Source organism: Mauremys reevesii, linkage group 2 (assembly GCF_016161935.1).
Source record: "Mauremys reevesii isolate NIE-2019 linkage group 2, ASM1616193v1, whole genome shotgun sequence".
In the NCBI taxonomy this organism is placed as follows: domain Eukaryota; kingdom Metazoa; phylum Chordata; order Testudines; family Geoemydidae; genus Mauremys; species Mauremys reevesii.
In genome coordinates, this window is record NC_052624.1 from 160,720,665 (window position 1) to 160,748,190 (window position 27,526).

The 27,526-nt window shown below is 46.0% G+C and overlaps 1 protein-coding gene across 5 annotated transcripts in view; it reads right to left on the reverse strand.

The window, feature by feature from the left end:
- Positions 1-27,526, reverse strand: part of ZMAT4 (zinc finger matrin-type 4) — a 162,692-nt gene that overhangs the window by 96,978 nt on the left and 38,188 nt on the right. For 3 of the 5 annotated variants that reach the window (XM_039521793.1, XM_039521792.1, XM_039521796.1), the window contains exons 2-3: positions 25,872-25,952; positions 25,035-25,139 (exon numbers count right to left, since the gene is read on the reverse strand). In XM_039521793.1, coding sequence (XP_039377727.1) covers positions 25,035-25,139; positions 25,872-25,952 — 186 coding nt within the window. The remainder of the gene's footprint in view (positions 1-25,034; positions 25,140-25,871; positions 25,953-27,526) is intronic. The other 2 variants (XM_039521795.1, XM_039521794.1) reach the window with 2 other exon arrangements.

Here is a 27,526-nt window from a genome sequence, read left to right on the forward strand (position 1 = left end):
GTTGAACCCTGTTATGTCGCTGGCCTAGGGGTTTGCCAAAAAGCGTCGAGATAACCGATGATTGAGATAAACAAAAACCAATATGGCGGCAATACATTAACATGTGCTTGAAATTTCTTTATGTACATGATGTGCATTAATAAATGAGAATGTACATGCACATGTTTTTGGAGGTTTTTTTACACAACAGCGTTGCCGCGATTTGTTTGATGAAGCGATCGGCATGCTATAAAAATGTACATACATGTTTGCTAACAACAAAAGGCATATGTGCACCAACTAACAGCAGAGATTTACCAGTATATTAAGAATAAAAGTTTACATGTCTGTATCATGGCTTTGGAGACCTTCTCGTAGGTCTTTGCATTCAGTTTTTTTGGAGCGCAGTTTTTTTTGTTTACCAGTAGACAATACAAACCACCGTTGATTCTCGATACAAACCTTTATTATATTCTCCAACATTGCAAACACAAAGATCGCTCACAAAATCACAAAATCACAAAAAACGTGCGGGGTGTAGTTCGTTTTTACAAAAAGCTAACCAGTGTCAAAATTAAATTTGCGAGTCATTTCACTCTGACACAGCTCTGAAAAGTATCGTACACGCGGTTACTATGGTTTCTTTACAAAGTCTAAAATGCTTTGTTGCTTTTTGCGGGGGGGACCGGCGAAGCGGGGCCGGGCGGCGAAGCGGGGACCGGGTAAGCGGGGCCGGGCGGGCGGCAGGCGAAGCGGGGACCGGGTATGCGGGCCGGGCGGGCGGACGGCAGGCGGCGGGGACCGGTATGCGGGGCGGGCGGGGCGGGCGCGGCGGGCCGGCGGACGGGCGGCGGCGGCGGGACTGGGTAAGCGGGCCGGGCGGGCGGGCGGCAGGCGGCGGGACCGGGTATGCGGGGCCGGGCGGGTGGCGCGGCGGGCCGGGCGGACGGGCGGGCAGCGGCGGGACTGGGTATGCGGGGCCGGGCGGGCGGCAGGCGAAGCGGGGACTGGGCAAGCGGGGCCGGGCGGGCGGGTACGCGGGGAACCGCGGGGCTGGGGAGCCGGGGAGCGGGCGGCAAGGGACGCGGGGAGCCGGGCGGCTGGGGACGCGGGGGGCGGGCGGCTGGGGACACGGTGGGTCGGGGACGCGGGGAGCCAGGCGGCTGGGGACGTGGGAGCGGGCGGCTGGGGAACCGCGCGGCTGGGAGCCGGGAGCGGGCGGCTGGGGACACGGTGGGTCGGGACGCGGGAGCCGGGCGGCTGGGGACGCGGGAGCGGGCGGCTGGGAACCGCGCGGCTGGGGAGCCGGGAGCGGGCGGCTGGGGACACGGTGGGTCGGGACGCGGGAGCCGGGCGGCTGGGGACGCGAGAGCGGGCGGCTGGGAACCGCGCGGCTGGGAGCCGGGAGCGGGCGGCTGGGGACATGGTGGGTCGGGACGCGGGAGCCGGGCGGCTGGGGACGCGGGGAGCGGGCGGCTGGGGAACCGCGCGGCTGGGGAGCGGGCGGCGTGGGAACCGCGGGGCTGGGGAGCCGGGGAGCGGGGGGCAGGGGACACGGTGGGTCGGGGACGCGGGGAGCCGGGCGGCTGGGGACGCGGGAGCGGGCGGCTGGGAACCGTGCGGCTGGGGAGCCGGGAGCGGGCGGCTGGGGACACGGTGGGTCGGGGACGCGGGGAGCTGGGCGGCTGGGGACGCGGGGAGCGGGCGGCTGGGGAACCACGCGGCTGGAAAGCTGGGGAGCAGGTGGCTGGGGACACGGTGGGTCGGGGACGCAGGGAGCCGGGCTCGAGATATTAGGGTTCGGCGAGATTAAAGAATCGACATAACGGATGAGAAACCCATAAGACAAAGAGGGAGTTTGGCGGTTCCACTTCTAAAACGTCGACTTAACAGGATTGGCAAGTTAACCGAGGTCGAGATAAATGGGTTCGACTGTATTGAGAGTGACACTGATACTTCGCATTTGGACGCAGTACATAGCATTGAATGGGCCTTGTTCTCAGCTGCACTGTGGGGCACAGGTGCTTTGCACTGCACTGGCAGTTTAAAAGAGGACTGCCAGTGAGCATGAGTGTAATGCACAGCCACTGTCAGACCCCTTTGCACTGAGAGTGGTACGAACAAAAGAAAATCAGGCCCAGTGTTGTTATGACGCTCTGAAGATGTTAAGTAATTAATCGATGAACCCTCACATCCCCCGTCAGGAGGAGAATATCCCCATTTCACAGCTAGGGCAGGGATGCACCTAGCAGTTAATGGCCTGAAGTCACCGGGTACAGAGAGGACTCTGCTCCTCATGGGGTCCAACCCCAAGGGGCTTGGCCAGCGTCATACTGTACAGATGTGATGCAGCCAGGTAGTTCCTGTGGTTAAAACCTGGGACTTCACTCTCAGAATTCTGAGTTCCATCACAGCTGTACCACACACTCCCTGGGTGACCTTGGGAACGCCTCAGCTCCCCTGCTCTAAATGGGGATATTGATTCTCACCAGCCTCACTTGGGAGTGGCGAGGTTTGATCCCGTGTTAGGAACACAGACCCTGCCAGCTTAGATCAGACTCCAAATCCAGCTACACCTCCACCCCGATATAACGCTGTCCTCAGGAGCCAAAAAATCTTACCACATTATATCGAACTTGCTTTGATCTGCCAGAGTGTGCAGCCTCCCCCTCTCCCCCACAGCACTGCTTTACCACGTTATATCCGCATTCGTGTTATATCGGGTCGCGTTATATTGGGGTAGAGGTGTAATTCAGCACCCTCTCTCTGACGATGCCCAGCACCAGAGGCTTGAGAGGAAGGTATAAGAACCCGGCAGTAGTAGGTGTGGGAAAATCTGCCCCCATGGAGGTTTCAGCCTAACCCCTAATATAGACTGTTACATCCATTGTAAAATTTGTTATTTAGAACACTTTGTCATCATCACATGGAAAGAGCTGTGAGTGCAAAGCATTCTTACTAGGACAATGTGGCTTTTCTATTTTGGTCTGTTTAGTTCTACGCTTTGTGCAGTCTAGCTGTATGTAGCTAAATTCTGCTATCTGGCTCAGTTTATATGCAGTACAGAAAAATTATTTTTAAAGATTAAAAGACAAGATTTTAGTAAATCATTTTAAGTGTTCTTTTCTAGATGAGACAAAGTGCTGTGCAATAAGTGATCTCAAAACATCATCATTAAAAGGCAACCAAAGCTCCATCTCTATGTAAAACACCTTTATTATATCTTTAGATTTATACGTGCTGAAAAAGGGAGATTATAGGCTCTAGGCGTAACTTCAAAATCTAGATCAATTAAGATCCCTCACATAAATGAACTGCAGCTAATATTATCCAGCAGAGCTTTGCTGCTAGCCTAGAACTCAGGACCTATCCCAAACCTTTGCAGGTATTTAGTAAGCCTCTCATTTACTGTAAGGGCTAGGAGATAGTGGGGCAGATTTGTCAACCCACTTTATCTGTGGTACTTCCTGCATTTACATGTGTATTTATCACCTTAACAACCTGTCAAGAGCAAAGTGATTATTTACAACATCCTGCTTGCAAACAGTCCTGCTGGTCCTTCCAAGCTGCAGACTTGAAATCTGCAGCTTGGAGGTGTTGGGAAGGGTAAGTGTTAAGAGAGGTGGTGATATGGCACTGGCTGACAGCTTCTCTGCTGTACTGTGCTCTGCAAAGAACTTAAAATGCCACTGAGCAGAACAAATTTCTTCAGGACAAAAGTGTTTTGAATCGAACTTGGGGGCCCAGTTGAACAGTTTCTATCCCTTCACCACGTTTCAGAGAACAAAGGGGCATGAAGACATTCAGATACTACAGCAGTGAGTACTGTCGATGCTAATAAATACATACAAAGTGCCCCATTTCCTCCTCGTTACATACTTTGAGTCAGTTCTGTGTACAAAGATGCTGTAGGAGATCACTCCAAACTAAATGAGAACCATGGTAGGTTGATATAACTCTGCCTCATCTGACAGTTTGCAACCAAGTTCTTGTAGATGTCAGGGGAAAAGAGCCTAAACCAGAACCATTTACCTGAATTTGGAGGTATTTGGATAAAATGGGACCTAGGCCTGGACCCCTGATTCATTTATTCACTCTAAAAAATAAAAACAGGCACATCTATCAGACTACCAGCTCGGGAACAAGAATCCTCATCCAGAAGAAATCTACTGATTCATCTCCTGTAGTCCCAAAAGTTGTCCTCAGACTGCGCTGTGTTTCTCTGTGTCTGAATACTTCTTCAGTGGTTTAATCAAGTGTTATGCACTAGACATTTGTATTTCTAGTCTCTGTACTAAAGGAACCATCTTCAAATGGGAAAAAAACTCCACTTAATGCAATGCAGTTTAAAGACAACTTTCTCCAATGAAATGAGCTAGGAAAGGGGCTGTTTTCCTTCTGCAACTGCAGAGATCTGCTAGGTCAGAGTTCGGGTACTACGGCAATAAGAGCCATAGAACCAAATAGATTAGATTAGATCAAATAAATACCTGTCCAGATAGATAATTCTCTACCTACTTTAAATTTCTTTAATACAGAAAAGGTGATACAGAAGCAAAACAGCAGTGATTATTTAATGTAGGACAAACAGGAGCCAAACTTGCAGCACAAAGCCAGACTCATCCTCTTGAGGCTGGCGTTATAAATCACAGTTCTGCAACAGGCTTTTATTTTGAGAGAGTGCAGCACCATAGGTGAGATTATACAATTACATTCTCTGCTGGATAATAGCAGCAAGCAGGTCCCAGGAAATTAAAGACAATGGTCGTTTCAGGCAGAGTAGCTCTGCTTGTTCAGATAGGAAACATTTTGTCTCTGATGCTGGGAGGGACCTGGGACAGGAGCTATTTTGCTTTTTGTTGACGAAAGTTCTATTGATCGATCGGTCTTAGAGTTTTATCCTGCCGCCCATCACCATAGTATCTGGGCACTTTCTGTGCAAAATCAATAGCAACAGCCATGTCCCTACTGGATTTCATGGAGTCTCTGGCATGTCAGACCTCTGTTTGGGGTAATGGTTTGTTTTGTTTATACTGGGTGGAGGGGTGATGGGAGTGATGTTCTGTACATTTTTTAAAAAAATACTCAAACCCTTATTTCCATGGTCTAATTGGCTGCAGCACACAACAAGCTTTCTTCCAGCCAATCAGCATGCCACAAGCCAGGAACAGGAATGTGATCCATTGCTACTTTACTCCACCGATTTAAACTGACCTGACAGTGCGAAATATCTCCCAATCCTGCAAGGGATTTCTTGAACACCCAAATGGGGCACAGCAACATCAGTGCCAAATACCCAGCTAAAATAATGTCCTTACTCCTACTTGAGCATCAAAGATATTAAGTTAGTTTGACAAGATCTATTTTCCACAAACCCATGTGGACTGGCATAAATTATATTACCCTCCTTCAATTCTTTACTAAATTGAGTCCCAGGCCTGGTCTACACTAGGCGTTTAAATCGGTTTTAGGAGCGTAAAACCGATTTAACGCCAAAACCGTCCACACTAGGAGGCACCTTATATCGATTTTAATGGCTCTTTAAACAGGTTTATGTACTCCTCCCTACCGAGAGAATGCGCTAGTATCGGTATTAACATATCGGATTAGGGTTAGTGTGGACGCTGATCGACGGTATTGGCCTCCGGGAGCTATCCCACAGTGCACCAGTGACCGCTCTGGACCGCAATCTGAACTCGGATGCAGTGGTCAGGTAAACAGGAAAAGCCCCGCGAACTTTTGAATATTTCCTGTTTGCCCAGCGTGGAGCTCCGATCAGCACGGGTGGCGATGCAGTCCGAAATCAAAATAAAAAAAGAGCTCCCGCATGGACCATGCGGATGTGATCGCTGTAAGGGCAGGCAAATCCGTTCTATCAGCGCTCCGTTACAGAAGATGAAATTCAGAATCCTTTTTTAAAAATCTCCAGACAGACGCCATAGCAGGGACTCAGCGCACTGCAGCGTGACAAGCGTAACGGAAAGCCAAAGAATCAAATGGATGCGCATGGACTGGAGGACTGAAGCTATCCCACAGTTCCTGCAGCCTCCGAAAATTATTTGCATTCTTGGCTGAGCTCCAAATGCTTCTAGGGTCAAACACAGTGTCCGCGGGTCAGGGCATAGCTTGGCAATCTACTCACCCACCCCACCCACCCCAGAAGCGAAAGGTAAAACAATCCTCTGACTCTTTTACATGTCACCCTATCTTTACTGAATGCTGCAGATAGACGCGATAGTGCAGCACTCAACACCAACATCCTTGCTCCCCCCCGCCATGGGCGGCTGATGGTACAATACGATGGCAATCCATCCTCATCATCAGCATAAGCTGATCATACAAAAAGATGGAAATCCATCCTCATCATCAGCCTCAGCTGATGGTACAAAAGGACTGGTAACCGTCCTCGTCATCAGCCTATTGGCCCTAATTTTTTCTGGTGGATGGATGGTGCAATATGGCTGGTAACCATCCTCATCATAGCAACAGGGGGCTGAGCTCCATCAGCCCCCACCCTTCATGTGTAAAGAAAAGATTCAGTTGCCCCTGGACTAGCAGTGGGATGCTGGGCTTCTCTCCTACACACTGCTTAATGTCCTGTCCGGACTATCATAGCAGCTGGAGGCTGCCTTCCACTCATTTCTCACTAACAAGTCAGTGTGTCTTATTCCTGCATTCTTTATTAATTCATCACACAAGTGGGGGGACAATGCTACGGTAGCCAAGAAAGGCTGGGGGAAGAATGGAATCAACAGGTGGGGTTGTTACAGGAGCACCCCCTGTGAATAGCATACAGATAATAATTTCTGCAGGCTCTGACACAGAGCAGCTGTGCTCTCTGGTTCTATGATACGGTGGTTCTCTAGCACACTTGCCTATATTAGGCAGCACTGATTCTATTTTTAGATACCAAAAAGGAGGGATTGACTCAGGGAGTCATTCCCAATTTTGCTTTGCCCCTGGCTGATCGGCCAGGGGCACTTATGACAGCAGCTAATGGTACAAAACGATGGAAGGTGCAATATGGCTAGTAACCAATCTTGGCTTTTGCGCTGGCTGATTGGCCAGGGGCACTAGCAGCAAATGGTACAAAAGGACTGGTAGCCATGATCATCCTCAGTTCCAATTTATGGAAGGGTTTGGATGGTGCAATATGGCTAGTAGCCATCTCTGCTGTCATGCAAAAGCAAAAGCATGCTTCTGTGTAGCGCTGCTGAACCGCCTCTGTGAGCGGCATCTAGTACACATACGGTGAGAGTCACAAACGGCAAAACAAGCTCCATGATTGCCATGCTATGGCATCTGCCAGGGCAATCCAGGGGAAAAAGTCGCGAAATGCTTGTCTGCCGTTGCTTTCCCAGACGAAGGAGTGACTGACGACATTTACCCAGAACCACCCGCGACAATGATTTTTGCCCCATCAGGCACTGGGATCTCAACCCGGAAGTTCCAAGGGGCGGGGGAGGCTGCGGGAACTATGGGATAGCTAGGGAATAGCTACCCACAGTGCAACGCTCCAGAAATCGACGCTAGCCACGGACCATGGACGCACACCACCGATTTAATGTGCTTAGTATGGCCGCGCTCCACCCGATTTTATAAATTCTGTTTTACAAAACCGGTTTATGCAAATTCGGAATAATCCCGTAGTGTAGACGTACCCCCATTATCAGCCATTCCATTATGTTATCTGGGATCTGTGTCACGCTGGTATGTTTATCATTCCTGGGTTGTCCAGTTTAGCCGTATTAAATATTGGCACAACATTAGTTTCTCCAAGACGTCTGGAACTTCCCCGGTGTTTCAAGACTTTTATTGAACATCAACATTCATAATCTACACAGCACCTGAGTCAGCTCCTTTAAAATTGTTGGATGCAAGTTATCCAGACCTGATTATTTAAAAATGTCTGACTTGAGAAGATGCTGTGTAATATCATACTGAGTTACTCTTGGAATGGAAAGTATTTCATCAGCATCATATGATGAATACATCATCTGGCCTTTTCCCAAATGCAGAACAGAAATATGTGTGGAACACTCCTGCCTTTTCAGCATTGTTATTGACAATTCTACCATTCCCATCCAGGAACGGTTTGTTTTGGTTCCTTTTATTCCTAATACACTTAAAGAATTAATAGATTTAGACATTCATGGATTCCAAAGACAGAAGGGACCACTGTGACCATCTAGTCCAGGGGTCGGCAACCTTTGAGAAGTGGTGTGCCAAGTCTTCATTTATTCACTCTAATTTAAGGTTTCATGTGCCAGTAATACATTTTAACATTTTTAGAAGTCTATAGACTCTTTCTATAAGTCTATAATATATAACTAAACTATTGCTGTAAGTAAAGTAATTAAGGTTTTTAAAATGTTTAAGAAACTTCATTTAAAATTAAATTAAAATGCAGAGCCCCCAGAACGGGTGGCCAGGACCCAGGCAGTGTGAGTGCCACTGAAAATCAGCTTACGTGCCGCCTTCGGCACGCGTGCCATAGGTTGCCTACCCCGATCTAGTCTGTACAAAACAGGACATAGAACTTCCCCAAAATAATTCCTAAGGCATATATCTTTTAGAAAAACATTCAATTTTAATTTAAAATGGATCAGTGATGGAGAATCCACCATGATCCTTGGTAAATGGAAATGGCTTCTTATTGTCTTTAACCATACGAGCTATAGATTTCTCCTGGTGTCCTTTTGGCATCAGTTCCTAGCTTCTAGTTTATATTCACTGCTATCAACTTCTTTCCCCCCATATTTTACTTGTATATCTATAAATGTTATAGCAGCTTTCATTTCCTCGCTAAGCCAGGTTGCTATTTTAACTACCACAGCCTTCTTTCTCAATTGTGGCTTTTTGAGCAGCTAGGGAAATGTTCTTCACTTTTTCAGTTTCAATTCCTTCTCCCATCTCATTTTGCTTACAATTGTTTTCAGCGTTGTGAAATTGGTCCTTTCAAAGCACCAAGTATATATTTATTGGTTTGGACTTTACATTTGTTCTGTGCAAACAGAATGGTTAAGTCATGAACACTTGCACGTACACAATCAGTAATTTTTAGTTCTACAATCAATCCCTCCTTATCTGTCAAGACAGGGTCCAATACAGACTTCCCTGTGGTGGATGCAACACTTTTGGAGTTAGGAAATGATCATCTATACTCTTTAGAAATGTCAAGGACGTTTTAATTCTGGCAGCATGAGACCTTCAGCATGTCACTCAGGATGAAGTCCCTCAGGACATAGCAGCTCCCACACACACACACATACACCATATATAAGGACAGAGGTGAAAGTAAGCCGGTATGGGCGGTTACGGAGGACCGGTAAGAAAAGGAGACTGCCTGAGGGAGGGAGAAGCCTGCCCCCTGCATAAGAATAGTTTAAACTCAGCTGTTCCCTGAGTGGTTCAGCCCCTGGGGGTTAGGAGTGATTTCTGGCATCCTTGTTAATTTCACTCACAGTATTTGGGGGGAGGGTTTGTTTGACCATGGCAGGGGCAGTCCTTGTCTGCCCCCGGGATGAGAGGATCTCGCCGATACACAACAAATACAAGCATTTGGCTGCATAGCTTAAATCCAGAGCTAATAAAAGCAGGTAGAACGGGAAAACTCACTGTCACATTGGTTTCTCGTCTCCTCCCTCCCCCTCCTCCAGCCAGACTGCAGAAAAGGCTCTGCATTCCTCCCCCACCCCACCCCCAGCAGGGGTTCTCCTCTAGGCTCTAGCTTGCAGTAGGGAGACTGGCTGAAATGCCTGCTGCATAAGAAGAGTTTAAACTCAGCTGTTCCCTGCGCAGTTCAATCCCCAGAGTTAGGAGCCATTTCTGGCATCCTTGTTAATTTCATTCCCAGTTGTTGTTGTTGGGGGGGGGGGAGGGGGAGGGTGTGTGTGACCATGGCAGGGGCAGTTCTTTTCTTTCCCTGGGATGAGGGGGATCTCCTATATACAAAAAACAAAATCAGGAGCCATTTCCAAGTTCAAATCTATCCCATTCCCTCCCCATCAGAGGATCATGGTTGTGATGTCCAAACTGCTTGCAGATCCTCTTTGAAATGTTACTGAACTGCGCAGGAATGGGCTGAGTTTAAACTGTTCTTATGCAGGAGGCAGGCTTCTCCCTCCCTTAGCCAGTCTCCCTGCTGCAAGCTAGAGGGAAGCCCCTGCAGCTGCTGAGTGCCAGGCAGGGAGAAAGCACAGAGCCTAGTGTCGGCAGCCTGGCTGGAGGAGGAGGGAAGACACGGCGAAAAATGTGACAGTGAGTTTTCACTTTTTCAGGCTTATTCCAATAGTAAAGTTTTATTACAGACAGTACTGGTAGTAGTAATAGTAGCTTTATTTTCTCTATCTGTCATGCAATGGGAGGGATCCATGAAGTACGTAGGAGAGGTGGGTTGCTTGCGATTGGACCATATGGGTAAGAAATGTAAATTACTTTCAACCCTGCCCAAACCCCAGGGCTCCCAGTCGCCTCTGCAGCTGGTAGCTCTGGGGGTGATTTAAAGGGCCCGGCTCCTAGCTTCAGCCGAATCCCCAAGCCCTTTAAATCCTGATTTAAAAGCCCCGGGATTTAAAGGCCCCACCTCTTCCAATAGAGGCCACGCCTCTTCTGGTTGAGGCCCCTCCCCCTCTTCAGGACTCTGGAGTACCGGTAAGTCCTTTAAGTTACTTTCACCCCTGTATAAGGATGACACTGCAGAGAGACTTGCATCTTGTTTAAAGCACTGACATACTTCCTACCCTTGCAGAGTTCATTCTGTGGCTCTAGCTAAGAGCTGTTATCTGGTGGACTCCACATGCAATCCAGGAATAACGGAGTTCTGCTCCCAACTGTGTCAACTTGGTCAAGTCACCTAACCACTTTGTGCTTCAGTTTCCCTATTGGTACAATGTGGATAATAATTTGTACCAGTGTGTTAGGATTCACGGATTGATGTCTTTATAGTACTCTGACTACTGTACATCAATTCTAGTATCAGCGTTCTTGTTGTCAGACCCCACTATGCCCTTTTGACATCCCTCTGCCTGGCGAGTAGCTATGTATGCAAGAAGAGAGACTTCTCTCTGGATACACACACATCTTCTCCTCATGCCAATGAGAGTTACGCACAAGGTCAGGCAAGACCGGATCTCCTAACCTTTGCAGGAGCTGTCTGGTTACATGGTTCTGGCTGGGAAAGTTTTGCAAACCCTACCAGCTTTTCCTCTTTCTTTCTTCACTTCACTAGTTTAAATCAGGATTAGGGCCAATGAAGGCAATGGAATTACACCAGTGTGTCCAGTGGTGGGAGAGAGGAGTGAGGCTCTCGGGAATCCATGCTGTTCTTGTTTCTCTATAGGATTTCTTCCATATTTAGAATATCCACACTATGGTCCAAATCCTGGTCCCACTGAAGCCAATGGCAAAACGCCCATTGGAGTTAAAAGGGAGCAGCTTTGGCCCATCGTGTTCTGCGTATTGATTTACAGGTTGGAAAATTTGGAACCCCAAGGTATGAACTTTCTGTTTTAGGAGTCACACATTCTAAGAGGAAATCTTTAACCTCAGTGATACCTGCAGTCCAAGTACCTCCTATCTAACACCACAAACTGAACATATCCTGCAAGGAGGGAAATGTTTCATTCTACACTCCATGAGGCTTGAACACAGTTGTATTACCAGAGAGACTGAGCGCTGTGACTGGTGCCATATGCTAGCAGAGCAGACCAGAGGATTTTTTGGCTATGAGACTGAGTACATTTAAAGACCTCTTTCCCCTTCAGACCTTCTCTGGTCCTTTGCTCCAGGCAAATCTTGCACATGGGTTGATATTAAAAATGGGAAGTTTGTGCTTCAATCTGTATTTCAGGACGATTTTCCGTGCAGCTCCAAGCACAGGGAGAAAATCACTTAGAGCAGGGGAAGAGTCGCTGTGGAATATCTGCTTCTCACTGCAACTTTTATATGTGTGGTTTGTCAGCCACAAACTTTCTGATTGCACCCAAGCCCTTTATCAACGTCTCAGTGGCATTTTAAATTCTTTAAGCCTGCAGACCTACAGTAGTTCTATTTATTTTTTGTCGAATTAGAAGTTTTAGCCTCATGGCAGCTGCTGCTGTCATCACCCAAGAGAGGAGCTATCCTGCACGGCTTCCATGCATATCGCATTCTGTGTACCCTGCCCTTTTAAATATTTCTTCCCTTAAAAAGCCAATGTGGCTTTCTTTAACAATTCTACTCATTTGATCTCTCCCCTCTGTAGTGCTCATCAAAGGTGCCCCATTGACAGACCCGCCCTACATACTGACGTCTCCTGTCTAGCCACAGAACAGGTCAGCATTGCACAAGCTTCTCTATGCCACCTGCTGACAACATGCCTCATCCAGCGCATGCAGGGAATGCTCCTAGGAGGGAAAGGAATGCTCCTCCCTATGGGCCATTCTACCTTGGCTGCAAATTTCAGCAAGGTGTGACAGAGGGAAAGTGTATTAACAAACATATGCTATTTGTTCCTTGTCAGGCACAATGCTACATCACTAGGCCTGTGAGCAATGGCAGGCCAACCCAGGGAGCATGAAGATACAGTGCAGGCAAATCTGCATCAGCACATACTTTCACATTGCTAATTGCCACCTTGATGGAAGTTTTGCTTCAACTTTGGATTTGTGTAACCTACAGCTCTTCCTACATGTTCCTTTTAAAAGCAAAGCCCACTGAGATATCACAAACAAGTATTTTGAGCAGATATAGCTGGTGCATCTGAGCCCAGAGTCAGTTAACAGGATGACTGTAGACTTTCAAGGTGTGTATTAACTTAACTACTGATACTGGAATTGCAATACCAAATTGGAAAAGCAGTGGAATGAGTTACCTAGGGAGGTGGTGGAATCTCCTTCCTTAGAGGTTTTCAAGGTCAGACTTGACTAAGCCCTGGCTGGGATGATTTAGTTGGGGATTGGTCCTGCTTTGAGGAGGGGGTTGGACTAGATGACCTCCTGAGGTCCCTTCCAACCCTATTCTATGATTCTATTATATATATACACACACACACACACACACACACACACATATTGCTGTGTAGGTTTTATTTAGTATCGTGTATTTGAACCAAATTGTTGTAAAAGTATGTCAGTGTGACAGTTTCAGTAGGGCCCCAGTGCACAAAGTGTGGGTGGATTTTGTCAGAACTCATGGAGACAGCTAATCCTTCATCTCACCAATACCTGAAATCTAAATCAAAAGTGAAAGTTGCAAGCTTAAAAACCTTAGTGAAAAGCAACAATGAAGACTTTGAAAGAAACGAGTGTCCCCTCACGCCTCACTGGATCTGTCCTGACTAACTGATTTATCATCTTAATTATGCTCACTATTAATTCAAGAGCAATATACATGTATTGCTGGTAACAATGCTGGCATCCCTACTGACTTTCAATCACTGTTAGCGTCAGCGGAACACGAACTTCGGGGTCTCACCCTTGGTGTATTTCTCTGGTTTTCTGAAAGAAACCTCTATAGCTTAAACTATTTTCCTCCAGAAATGTGATGTTGTTTGAAAGGAGTCCTGGAATAAAGTCAAATTAGATCAGGCTCTGTCTATTCTGCTGTTGCTGCTACTTCTCCTCAACAATAGATTTTGGCACTGGGAGTGCATTAGACATTATGTTTGGCCATTAATGTTGACAACAATGTGCTAATAAGTAGTCTTGTAAAGAACCAGTTTAATCTAAATTGGTTTTATAGAGAGCAATGTGATCTAGTGGTTAATGCTATCCTAGTGACTCTACTTACTGTATGCAGAAAATGGGAAAAAGCGAGGTAGTAACCATCTCATCCTAAACTATCTGTCGATGTGTTTCTTTAGTACAACATACAAGGCTATATTTACCTAGACCAATTTTCCCTTCTGCTGTTAAACTGTACTTTAGAAAGTGGTTGTTTTGTTGTGGTATCTGAGCATGACACACATACGTGTACACAAAGGCTAATGCAGGACCATGCACACATTCTCATGCACATCAGTTTATTTTTCTTTACTGCTCCTTGTAACATTAACACAAAAAATATTCAAAATATGCAGAAGTGTTGAACTTCGCCTCCCATGCTCAGTCCTTGCTGCAGGGGTCTGCACCCGTGGGACATAGGGGTAGTAAGGTCAGTGCATTAGGTATGGTTCTGCCACTGAAAATGACTTGTAGTTAGTACAGCACAACTGCTCAGGGGCCTTCAGCCTCTTGAGATGATGAGGAGGTCTGAATATACAGTATCTGGATCTGTATGACACAGTCATTTCAGATTATTCTGCCGTCAGTTTCCTGCTCAACTCTGCCCATTCTGCTCCACAGCTTGATCAGTAATTTGTCCCTCATGTTGCACAATCTTTCAGGATGACTGTTTTATTGCCATACATTTTCCAAATCTCTGCTGTGTTGCTATATATTCGCTCCTTAGGAATGGAAGCTAAAGACCCACTTGGAGCCTTTAGCAATAAGCATGCCTAGCGCAGTAACGGCAGCATAATCTTAATCCGTCAGTGAAAAACTGCTTTTGGGATAGAGACGCTCGACGATATGTCAAAGGAAAATTAGCCCACGGAGAAAATCAGAAGCACAGGGCATTTAATGAATGACTTCCCTGCTGTGGATTGGAAGTCAAGGAACAGGTAATAGGAGAGAGAAAAATGATTTTGCAGGTATACATTCTAGCCTGTAGCATCACATATAGGAGCTCTCTTCAGATGCTCAAAGTCTATCCTAGCACCTTCGGTCCTAGCATTTATTGAATGGCATGTGTGCTCTTCCTCCACATTAATATTTCAGATACAGGATTGCTTTTCTGGGCAAACACATTGTGGTCTTTTACTGTACTGATAGTAAACAATGCCTATTATTCCTTCAGACAGGAGACATTTGGCACAAAATTCCCTACAACTGGACAGCCTGAGTGGCAGCAGGTTAACATTAGGAGCATTCAATCTATCCACGGAAAAAGAATATTGATGAGGCTGTCAATACCGTTCATGAGAATCACTTGTCTATGACAAGGCAAGAGATTCCAAAGAGCCCTCAGTTCCTAGAGCCCAAGCCAAAGGACATGGTACTTTCTTTCTTTCCCTTAGTTTTCTCAACATCAGAATTGTAATCAGCTTGTCTCTGCTATTCCCCACATTTCGGTCTCCATAGCAAACATTTGGTTATTCATTGCCTTGTTTATGAGGGGAGTCAATAACACCACATTCCAACTGCACCTTCCTGGGCTTCTCTTAAAAACCCAACATATTTCTTTATTTTAGATAAAAAAATAAAATATTGTTCAAGCACCTGAAGCCATAAAGTTTACACTGAAGAAAAGTGTTATAGCTGCTTCAAGAGCAAATGCAGTAACAAATATGACAGGTTTCAGAGTAGCAGCCGTGTTAGTCTGTATCCGCAAAAAGAACAGGAGAACTTGTGGCACCTTAGAGACTAACAGATTTATTTGAGCATAAGCTTTTGCGGGCTTATGCTGAAATAAATGTGTTAGTCTCTAAGGTGCCACAAGTACTCCTGTTCTTTTTGATTAATGAATATGCAGCTCAAGGTGGAATCTGAAGGCGACTGCATATTCAGTAATTTTACTGCGGGATTTTCAAGGATAAACTTGCAAATAAATGTGAATGTCTTTCAAACGGCTGCAAGTGCTTCTGTATGGAGCTGAAAACTCACCAGGACTTCTCGAAAAAGCCGATATTTAATTTACAGTGTAAATCCCCCAAAGGAACTGCTGCAGCTCTCTGCACGGAGACAGCTGGAAGGAAGAGCTGCATTACAGATGCGAGCTGTGAGAGCTAGCAGCTATCTAAGGGCAAATGGGCTCGTTACTCAGAGGGAAGGTGAGACAAAGAACCAGAGAGAGAGCGCCTGCTCTAAACATGGATTTAAATGACATTGGAGGAGAAAACTCCAAGAGATTCATTCAGGTAAACCAGCGTTCATCTGCATTTATCCCAAACTCTTTGGTTTGGAAATCACATGAGGGGAGTTTCTCTGAGATTTCCAGTTCCTCTGGCTTCAAGATGGGTCTGACTCAGGAGCGCACAAGGAGACTTCACCCAGGATTATTACTACTATTTGTCTTGCTGTAGCGCCCAGAGCCCTGTGATGGCTTGTGCTGTACAGACATACAACAGGGATGCTGCTTGTCGAGCTTGTCATGTAAGTAGCACAGCTGAGCAGCAGAAGCACACAAAGGAAAAATAAAAAACAAGCTTTTCTGACCCTTGCATCAGCTTTGAGTCATTTCTTGCTTCCTCCAAGCCCCGATAGCCATGTTCAGCTGAACAATGCATCAATCTAGGTACTTACGTGGCCCTCATCCCCACAGTATCTCTCCATGAGTGGGCCATGACTACTCTGCATGCAGAGGTTTCACCTGGCCCCCGGTGCCACATTTGTTCAGGGAGCTCAGCTACAAAACGCCCATCTCCAACTGCTATCCCCACATCCTTCCAGCATCATTCTCCAGGCTAGGGGTAAAAACCTCTCTTCCTACCTCCGCTCCCCTCCCCTCAGCCTCCCTTCCAGCATGGTGTGTGTTTTGTATTCACCCCTCACTAGTACATTGCAGTGACCTCTGTGTGCATTAACCAGAGAATCAAGTGACCCCATAGCTGCAATGGACTTCGCTTACAGGAGAGTTTCACAAGGATTTCCCTGCAAAGTGGTTTCTGGCACAGACGGAAAAGCAATTGCACCTTTGAAGGGAGAAAGACATTTTAATAGCGAAGCTTTGTTGACAAAAGCCTTGGGAACACGATTTAGCACATTGTTCATGTAGCACAGTTCTTCTGCTCTGAATCCCCAGGATCTCCAAGGGGCAGAGCCAGGCCTTGCAAAGGGCTCTGTGCTCAGGGTTACCTACTCAGGCCACCTACTTCTGCATTTTTCCCCACCCACAGATTTTTTATATATATATATATATATATATATAAATCAATCCCACCATTTCAAATTGTGCTTGAAGGCCACTGAGTATTCAGTGCAGTCAGAGCTGGATGAAAAGGTCACCTGCCTTTAGAAGTCGCTTGGCTTTACGTCCAGCCGAGAAACAAGCCCAGTGAAGAAAGGTGTCCTTAAAACATGCCATTGAAAACCCACTGCGTGTTAAAAGACTTTCCAAGTCTCTCTGACATTCCATTACGTAAATGCCATGCAGAGTAGGAGCTCTGCACTGGGTGGGCGCTCAGCACTCGCACTTCACATCAGAGTTAGGAACACAGGAGCAGATTCATGGCCCGTCTAGCCCAGTGCCCTGTCTCCAATATTGTCCAGCACCCGATGCTTCAGAGGAAGGTGCAAGAAACTCCTAATACCTAGAAGTAGATAGGAGGAGGAGGAGGGGCTGAACCCCATGCAGGTCAAATGCCATCATATATGTAAGCCAGCCTGGTTTTATCCAAAACCAACCGAGATTACACCCCATATGCATAATGATTTTAGTGAACGTGAGGTTTCTATCCTTTTACTCCCACCCCCTTTCTCTAGGAATTTTGCTTTCTATTTTCTAATGTGCATGGGCTCCTTTGTCACCACATGCTGCAGACAGCCTGAAAACACCTGGCGTGCACTGTACTACTTTGTCCTATTTAGTGTTTCTTCATCTGCTTATCCAGTCATTCTGTTTCTTCCTTGATTCTCCCACAGAGAGAAAAACAGGTGAGCCAACCACAATGCAGAATGCTTGTCAGATCAAAGCAGTGCAGCATGTTGTTACCGAGCAGTGAATTTATCAGGCATCCAGATTTGGATAATTCATTGCAGTGGCACAAACGGTAACAATGACAGAAAATGGAAGAGACCAGATTTCTCTGATAACGTATTGTAATGGAAAGAGTTCACACAAGTGTCCCTAAAGCTATCATCTTGGGATTACAATTCTAGTTGTAATTCAAATGCTTGGTCTCCCTCAGTTTTGGTAAGTGGTATTCAGATGACTCATCACAGATAGCAAGTATGAAAAATCGGGACAGGGGTCGGGGGTAATAGGCACCTATATAAGTCCAAGCCCTGAATATCAGGACTGTCCACATAAAATCGGGACATCTGGTCACCCTACTCATCATCTTCTTATCTCCATTTGTAAACTAATTGACATCTCTAAAGCAACATCCTGTGCAGCTCAACACCACAATGTGAATGGACCTTGCTAGCCTATTTTCTGCATTTGGATAAATGCAGCTTCATTGCAAGCAAATACCCCAACTCCGGCTACACACTTCAGTGCGCTCATGAGCTGCATCCTGGATTAAAAGCAGCGTTAGAGAAAGGAGATGGTATTTGTGGATTTTAATGCAGACGAGAGCTGAGGTACAGGAGCTGTATATGGGAGACACAGAGCAGCAGAGGGGAGAGAATTGTAACAGACAAAATGAGCGCACTTTTTGTTGCATGTCTATTTGCAAGTGAAGATATGCTGCAAACATTCAGATTCTTTTGTCATTTTTCCTACTACTCTTGCCCTTGGAAATAATATCGCTCAGTATCTGCAGAATTGTCAACAAGTTGTTCGGGCTTTTTTTATTCCCTGGCAAAATAGTGTGAAAGAAAGCAAGAAATAAAAGAGTTATTGCTGATGTCTCAGAGATGGAGAAGAGAAACTAAGTGAAACTGACTATTCCTGTTTGGCAAGATTAAAACCTCCTCATTTCATATGCCTTCCCCTCTCTCCCCCATTTTCTCACAGAGAAATGTCTAATTTTATATGCAGAGTGCAGCTGAGATTTCACTCCATGGCCTAGAGGTGCAGACTATTCCCACTGCACTAACGTCAGCGCTCAAGGATAGATCATATGGTGGTAGTGTCAAGGTTTCTCTGTCTCTCTCTATCTACATATAATCTAGATCTTTGCATGGAAGAGGCTACTCAAAATAAATTGTAACGTGTTAGTGGCTATAAACCAAACCATCAGATGCCTGGATCTAACTTGGGGGTGTGGTATATGCAGAATTACATGCCCAGAACCTGATCTTGCACTATTGAAGACAATGACTGGAGAAGGATCAAGCCCCCAAATATCAGGAGCTGTGAAGTCATCCTGCCATGCTTCCAAGTGGTGGATGTGGGGTTGTGATTATTAAGGCACAGACAGCTTGTGAAAGGAACAATTGGATTATTTTTATTTGAACGTTACAGAACAGCAATGGGAGCCAGCTGTAAAATGCAGCCTGCCCCAGTCTGTTCTACCTTCCTCTGCAATCACTCCGTCTTCCAAAACAAACCACCACCTTTGGCCACTGCAGCCACACCCACACTGCATTGCAACAGCAGCTGACCCACACACCGGGAGCCTCAAAACAAACAAAAAAATGAAGGACAGAGCAGCACAAGACCATCCTATGTGCCAGTGCTTCAGTTCAGCCCAAGGCCCATCAGGGTCCTAATCCTATTACAGAGCTAGAGGAGACTGCAGGCTGCTGCTAACCCTCCGTAGCTCTCCAGGGAACCAGATGTAGCTTTGGTCCAAATCTCTTCTCTGCATATTGGCATCCATGCCTAGACATTATTATCCCATGCAGAGACGTGCATATGGTTATAAACAGCCTTGTCTCATGGTTGTGCAGGGACCCGGTTCCTATAAGACCTGACACAAAGACAGACAAATGAAACGTGGTTTGGGCACAGAAAATTCATTGTTGTGTCCATTTAAGGCCCTTTCTGGGTATTTCCACTGAAAAACTGAGCTTGGTGCACGCCTCAGAAAACCCTGCAAATATCACTCCATTGACCATTAGAGTGTGCGATGGCTGTGTTCAGACCCCTGCTGTTTCTGTTTATTTGTGCTGCAGTCAGATCCAAAAGAGCCCAATCAGAATCAGGGCCCCACTGTGCTAGGGGAAGATTTGATCCCCTACCTAACCCCCCCCCGTGTGTGTTTTCTCGGAACATTTTAGTGAACAAATTTATTACTAGAACTGGTTAGAAAAATAGATTTTTTTTTCCCCTAGGAGAAGTTTTTTGGGGGGGATGGAAGGGAGAGAATCATAGAAATTGAAATCAGTTGAAACAAATCTCAGTTTTCCTGTAGGAAGTTTCAGACCAATTTGAAATGAACAGTTATTTCAAATGGACAATTCAAAGTAAAATGGTCATTTCCATTTCATTTTGAATAATGCTTTAGAAAGACGTTGTATCAAAATGTCATTTTGTTTCAGCTTCTTAAAAATCAAAAACAAAGCATCATTTGAAGTGGAAATGAAACAAAAATTTTAGTTTCAACATTTCCTGCAGGAGTTTTTTTTGTCTGAATTTACTTTTTTCTGTGAAAAGTTTCAGTTCTGACCAAAACAATATTTGACCATACATTTATTGGCATTGAGATTTATTGGTATGTATTTGACCATACATTTATTCGTTGTAGGAAACCGTGAACTTTAAATGTCATTATTTATCATTTATTTTACAGCAGCATCTAGGGTTGGGTAAGGATAGGGCTCCATTGTGATAGCTGCTGAATGAACATATTAGAGAATATTTGTGGAAAGCGAATTTTGAACTTGTAAAAGGCAAATACTCTCACTGGAAACCTGACGTGTTCATCCAGCCAGGCAACAAACACCTTGTGACTCCAGCGTCCAATTAAAAACGAACCATCCCAACTCAGCTATCGGAAACTCAGAATTATTCACAGAAATGAGGTGTTCAATCATTCTGAATGACTGAGATCTCTGGGTAAGTCACACACTGCTCGCTCCATCTCAGAACAAAAAAAAGAAGCTAAGTTCATGCAATAAATTATTCACTACAAATTATTTGCTCAGGTTTCATTAAACCACAGCCATTGTATATTGGGAAAGAGAAGGAGATAGATGTATGAAGATTTCCTATAGACGTCTGGGATAGAAGCAGTTCTCCATTGCATCTGTTTTCCAAAGAATCAGACTCCACAGAAAGCAAGTTAACGCGGCAAAGATCAGTGATGAACTTGCCTGTGAGTCAGTCTAAGAGTTACAAGACGAGTCTACAGTACAGAGAGAAAAATACTCAGTGAGAGAGTTAGCAAACTATCCAATCTCCAAAGCCCAAGAACACGCGCAAGTTTGATCCTGGACACGCTGCAGTACAAGACTCGTCGCCAGATTGTCAGACATGCTCAGCCTCCAGAGTTGGGGCTTGATTTCAAAATGGGCTCAGCTCCCATTGTGGGAGATGCTGGCAGGGGCGTGTTTTGCGGCCCCAAGCAGGGGCGGCTCTAGGATTTCCGCTGCCCCAAGCATGGTGGCACGCCGCAGGGGGCACTCTGGCGGTCGCTGGTCCCGTGGCTGCGGTGAATCTCCTGCAGACGTGCCTGCGGAGGGTCCGCTGGTCCTGCGGCTGCGGTGGACCTCCCACAGGCACGTCTGCGGGAGGTCCACCGGAGCCGCGGGACCAGCGGACCCTCCGCAGGCACGTCTGCAGGAGGTCCACCGGAGCTGCCTGCCGCCCTCCCACGGGACGCCGCCCCAAGCGCGCGCTTGATGCGCTGGGGTCTGGAGCCGGCCCTGGCCCCAAGCACGGCAGTCAGGCAGCTTTCAGCAGCGCGCCTCCGGGTGGTCCGCTGGTCATGCCGATTCGGCAGCGTTTCTGCGGGAGGTCCGCCGGTCCCGCAGCTTCGGCGTACCCACCACCGAATTGCCGGCGAAGCTGTGGGACCAGTGGACCTCCCGCAGGCATGCTGCTGAAAGCAGCCTGACTGCCGCCCTAACAGGGACCAGCAGCACCTCCCTGGCTTCCTGCCCTAGGCATGTGCTTGCTGCTCTGGTGCCTGGAGCCACCCCTGGCTGCTGGGTGTTGAGAACTTATGAAAATCTGGCTCACTGGCACCACGTATGGTATCTTAAAGGGAACAGGGATGAGCCCTGGGAAGGTCATAACCCATTTTTGCACAATTAATCTTTTCTTATGGGGCTGAAACATGAGACTTTAGTGACAGACAGACGGCTATTTCCACAGGAAAAGAGGGTTTTTCTTTAAAAATACCAGCTCTGCAGGGAGTATGCTCTTGGAGCAAAGGCTGTTTTTGGAGTTTCTTCTAAATTGGGACATAAATGGTCTTTGTTCAATAGCTACAAATGTAGGAGAAAAACTAAAATCTGTCCCAGAAAATTCCTTCCGAAATTTTGCATCAAAGAATCCATCTCCTGCAATGGCAGCGGAGACCACAGCAGGTACAACATGGCCAAAGGGTACGTGTGCCGCACTTCACAGCGTACAGAATCCAAGAGATTTTTTAAGTGTTTTTTTTTAATATCAAAGACAAATGCAAGATACAACCAGAAGGTAAAAATCAAATAAAATGAATCAATTGCACAGCTATGCCTCTTCCCCCTGCCATTTCCATTCCCCGTAGCAACATTCCCGGAAGAGCCATCTGTGCCAGTATTGCTTGGTCTAAAAGATTGTCTCAGAATGGAGGTATCACCAAGAGCTACACTACAGGGCTTATGTTCTCCCGCCTGCACTCAGCAGTAGGTTAATCCAGGGAATAGAACGGTCTATGGAGCAGACATGGTCTCTCCCATATTCAAAAGCACCCAAATACCTGGGAGGCATTGTGTTTTATACGGGCTGTGTCAGAAGGTAACATTCTACACTGGAGCGCAAAGAAACAAAGACAGAAGGGGTCTGGGCTGCCAGGAGAACAAACACTGCTGTGTCTGTTGGAAGAGCAGCTCAGAGCCAGCCGAAGAGGAAGAGGAACAAATATTGAGGTGGATGAAGGGTAGTCTGCTGGCTCCAATATGCTGGGGGAGCAAGCTGAAGATCTCTCCTAGCTATTGGCGCCATTAGCACAGCACCTGCTTCTCGCAAGCAGCTCAACATCTTTGCTGTACCGGAAGGAAGCTCCAGGTTGGGTCTTTGCCACTCCAATTTCTTGAGGTGGACGGGCATGTTTGGCTTGTCCCCTCAGATTTCCAGCTCACTGCACGCATTGCGTCACAGAGCCTGGTAGGCATGGTTACATACTGGAGCTGCTGTGCCTGATGTCAGCAGTGTCTGCTGGGATTGCATAGGTATGACAAACTAGCCTGACACATCGCTCCAGAAATATACAACATAAAACCAGGTTGTTTTCCCCATTTCCAAAACATCTGCTGTGAATTAACAACTCAGCTTGCACCAGCAATTACACGGACAGACGAAACGAGGCTGCTAGCATACCCCATTGCTCACAGGTAACAGTTCCTATTTTCTGCACTAGTGCCTCCGTCTCCTGCGGACTGAAATTTGGCTTCCTCTTTCAGCATTATCAAGAGCGGGAAGGTTGCTGCCTTAGAGTTGGCAGTAGCTGCTGGGAATGTCCGTTTCAATCTCTAGGGAAGCCAAGGTAGTATATACAGGCCAGGGCTAGGCTCTTTTGACAAGTTCCTTATAAATAAATATGTGCTGTTATTATTGTCCTTATTTATTAACGACATGTCCTCGTCTACCATGCACCAATCAAGGCTTTTGTCTGTTTCCACTGCCAACAGTGGGACAAATTCTCTGTCAAATTTACACCCATGGCAAAACATTCATGTAAACCAGAGCTGAGGTTTGGGCAAAGCAATCTGTTCCGATGGGTCCTGAGGATTGACAGAATTGTCATTTTGTTGAAAACAATGCAAACCTTGATGGCATCAGCTGAGTTTTGCGTTGAGTTTCATGTTCACTAAATCATTAAAACCCATGCACAAAAGAGCCCCCATCCTCAAGCTGCCTGTAAAAATTCCCTTCCCCCTAGAGCTTTCCAGTGTTCTAGTTTGGGAAAGACGGGTCCCATTTCAGATTCACTCCTGTCACTGATTACTAACAGCACAGCCGGGGTGGATATGAGAGAGTATGACTGAAGTCCATTTGTGATTAATACTCCACAGCCTGTCCTCTAGTGCTAATGCGTTCACCTTCCATTGATCCCAGCACAGCCCCACACAGTAGCCACACCAGCAATCTGCGTACAGTATTCATTTCTGACTCCCATATATCTGACTGACACCAAGCCAGCCTCACATTTATAATCATTTACACCTCTTTCCTCCGGAATTCCATGCAGCATATTCCCTACAGCTCAAAGAGTGTATGCTCTGGTCTCTGATGTCAAGGCGGGGTATGTACTGTATTATTTTCCTCTTACTAGCATTATACAATGAGATATCCTTCTGCTATTCCCTCCCTGTTTAATGGGAATTTATTTAATTTTGTTTTGATGATGTGCAGTGCTGTTAATTGCTGTTCTAACATCTCTAATGATATATCCTTCCTAATTGTTTATAGCTTGCCTACCTCTTAAGTGCTTAAATACATTCAAATATTAATCTATTTGCTGCAAAATTAGAAATTTCTTCGCAGCAATGGATAGCACAGCACATTTAATATGAAAACTTGAGTTCAAATTGCTGAACTCTTAATTGAGCTCACTAACTACATTCTTTTTGAAACCTAGTTTTTCAATATAGTCTTCAAATTGCAGAACTGACTTTGCAAGTTTAGACAGCAGCATGAAGAGATGCAGCAGGCAATGTTACAATGGCGTTATTTAACCATTGGATACACAATGAGAGAGCAATATAACCAGCAATAAAATTATTTTTAATTTAAACCCCGTTGTTCTGCATTTACATTTTTGATTGCATTGTCCCATTTTAAATACTACTTGGCCAGTTACAAAATCAGCTGCAAAGGTTTCTTCTTTTCATGCATTGCCTTTCTATGATGGATTGGTTCAATAATCTTATAAAGGACACGTTTTATCCACAAGGTATTAACGTAATGAGACCAAGCAGAACAACAAATGTTCCATACATTGGGGTAGCATTACCAGACATTCCTAAGTGCCAAAGAAAAAACTTAGAAAATCAAGTCCAGGCCATATATTGAGTGGATGTAGCGCAGGGACTTGTTTTGCTGTTCTCTAAGCATGGGAATTTTAAAGAATAGTCTCTACATTTCTGTATCAATATTCAATGATAGCCCAAAAAGTGATTCCACCATAACAGAAGAATTCTGCAGTTTCCAGCAATATATTATAGCCATTGCAAAACTTCATTCTAACAAATTCAGGCTCTGAGTAACAAAGATCTTACCTCATAATGTGCCACCCTCTGAGATTCTGATATTAGCTGAGCACTGCACACTTTGCAATAGCTTTCAGTGAATAATTCCTGGTCAATATCAGACGACTTCATCTGCTTACAGTGATACAAACAGACAACAGAACAGAACGAATGATTATTTTCAGTGCTAGCACATACCACGGACAATATAGAATAGTTAAATTTCACAATGATCCATGAAGAGTGGAGCAAACCAACATTCCGAGGAAGTTGGATGTTCTCCAAAATGTCATTACAAGCGAACAAAGCTGTAGCATCTTAAATTCTGTAAGTATGGAGAACGTTGGCAACCCCAGCTAGATACCATTGTATGCAATTCTCAAATAAATGGTGAGTTGTGCATCCAGCAGGGACTGCGGATAATCTATTTATTTCTATTCTTGAATGATTTGGAACCATCAAGTTATGCACACAACTAGCCTATGTAAATACACGTTCTTATTGCTGATACCCTCCCTTCTCCACCTTCTAACTGTCTGTTACATTTACTTGCTGTCTTTCTTACATTGGATCATAAATAAACTTTAGGACAAGAACCATGATACCCTGTAATACAATAGAGTCCCACTATGGGCTTGGCCTTCTGGTTTCCATTACAATGTAATAAATATAATAATAATAAAGGACTCAAAGGAAACAGCAGAAAGCAAATAAAATGTTCTCAGCCTGTAAAAGAAAATCCAGACCTAAAAACATTTGCCTTTTTAATAAACATAATTAATTATTGCTGGTATTATTTCCGGATTTCCACAATGAAAAGCCAGACATGGAATTAATTACAAAAGACCCACCCGTACCCACACACACCTTGCTCTGCTTGCTGCAGTGTATGGTGACATGTTTCAGTCTGATGACCAGAAGTGCTGTGAAAACATTTCTAAGAAACACCTAGAGACACAACAACACAGGAGGCATGTGTTCAAGACCTACTTAGGACTGATGGATCCTTTAAGTGATCCAAAGTCCCTCTTCCTTGGGGTGTGAGCAGGACTTGAAGATTTGTCTCCAAAGTCAGGACAAGACAGGGAATTGACCCACTGCACCTCCCATTTTAGATATATGGATTTTTACCATGTGTCATCATGCCTCTTGCCTCCAGAGCGCATCCTAGTGGCCAGGTACAACGTTACAGGGATTTTCTCAGCACAGCACCACCTGCAATTATCCTAGTACCACAAAAGTCTCCTGATGTGGGCAGCCTCTCCCTCCGGCCAGCTCCCATTCAGCCCATCCCTCCTGTCAAGCCCATCCCATTCAGCCCATCTCCCAGCCTCTATCTGGCCCTTTCTGTTCTTCACGTCTTTTCTTTTTGACCCCAGCCTCTCTCTTCTTGGCCTGGGGCAGGGCCGACACTACCCCATTGGGAGCCCTACGCAGGAATATTCCCCCCATGACACTGCACCCCATATTCTTCATAGTGATATTATTATATGAGATATGATTATGGCATAATTATGATGGATTTTATGCAAGATGGGTCATGTAAGATGTCATTGGAAAAGTTATGATTTGCTGAATACAGTTAGCCTGTTTGTGTGCATGTATCATTTTTGAATCTGAAGTTATGAATATTGACTATATATCTGTATTTCACATGTAGTTACATCTGAGTGATGCTCACTAGGCAAGATGCTTTCAGTCTAGGTTGTGGGTGGGGAAGGGCCTATTTGGGGTAATTGGCCATTAGTGGGAACAATAGGCCTTAAGAGAAGATTATCCTGCACCAGGTGAGCCTTCCTGAGAATGCTCCAGATGCTTGTAAGTAATGGCTGCTATGACTCAGCAAGGTATGCAAGGGGCTGTGACCAGACCACCTGACTCTGAACTCCATCTTGCGATGTCAGTGTTTTGCCACAAACTGAGGGTTTGGGGCAAAGGGTCAGGATTGCCTGAGCTGCCTGTAGGGCTTTGGGCATCGATGGCACCTGAAGCTGACAGAGGCCTGCACTGCTATCCAGAGGCACAGGCAAGGTATGGGATGGGCTGCACCGCACGGCTCAACCTGAGCTGGGGCCTGACTTCCAGAAGGGGGCGTTGAGCTGCCCAATACAGGTCTTGACTCGCCCCCAGCCCTCTCCTTTCCCTTGCGGGAAGTAGGAGATCTTCCCCTCACTGTCTTCTTCGGCATCTTGGCTGGAGCTATGGAGGGGGATCGGTGCCGGCTCATGGATGGCGCTGGTGAAACACTGCGCACCGACGCCGTGGTGCTCAGTGTGGAGTCAGACCATTGCTCCAGTGCCGGAGTGAGTGCCGACTCCATCAGGGGTGCTTTCAGGCGGTTGTCACGCTCCTTTTTCAGCCTGGGTTTGAAGGACTTACAAATACAACACTTGTCGCTTATGTGTCCTTTGCCCAACCACCTCAGGCAGCTACTATGTGGATCTCTGATGGGCCCGGGCTGTTTGCAATGATCACAAGGCTTAAATCCTCAGGACCAGGGAATGCCCCATCCCCCAGCTGAG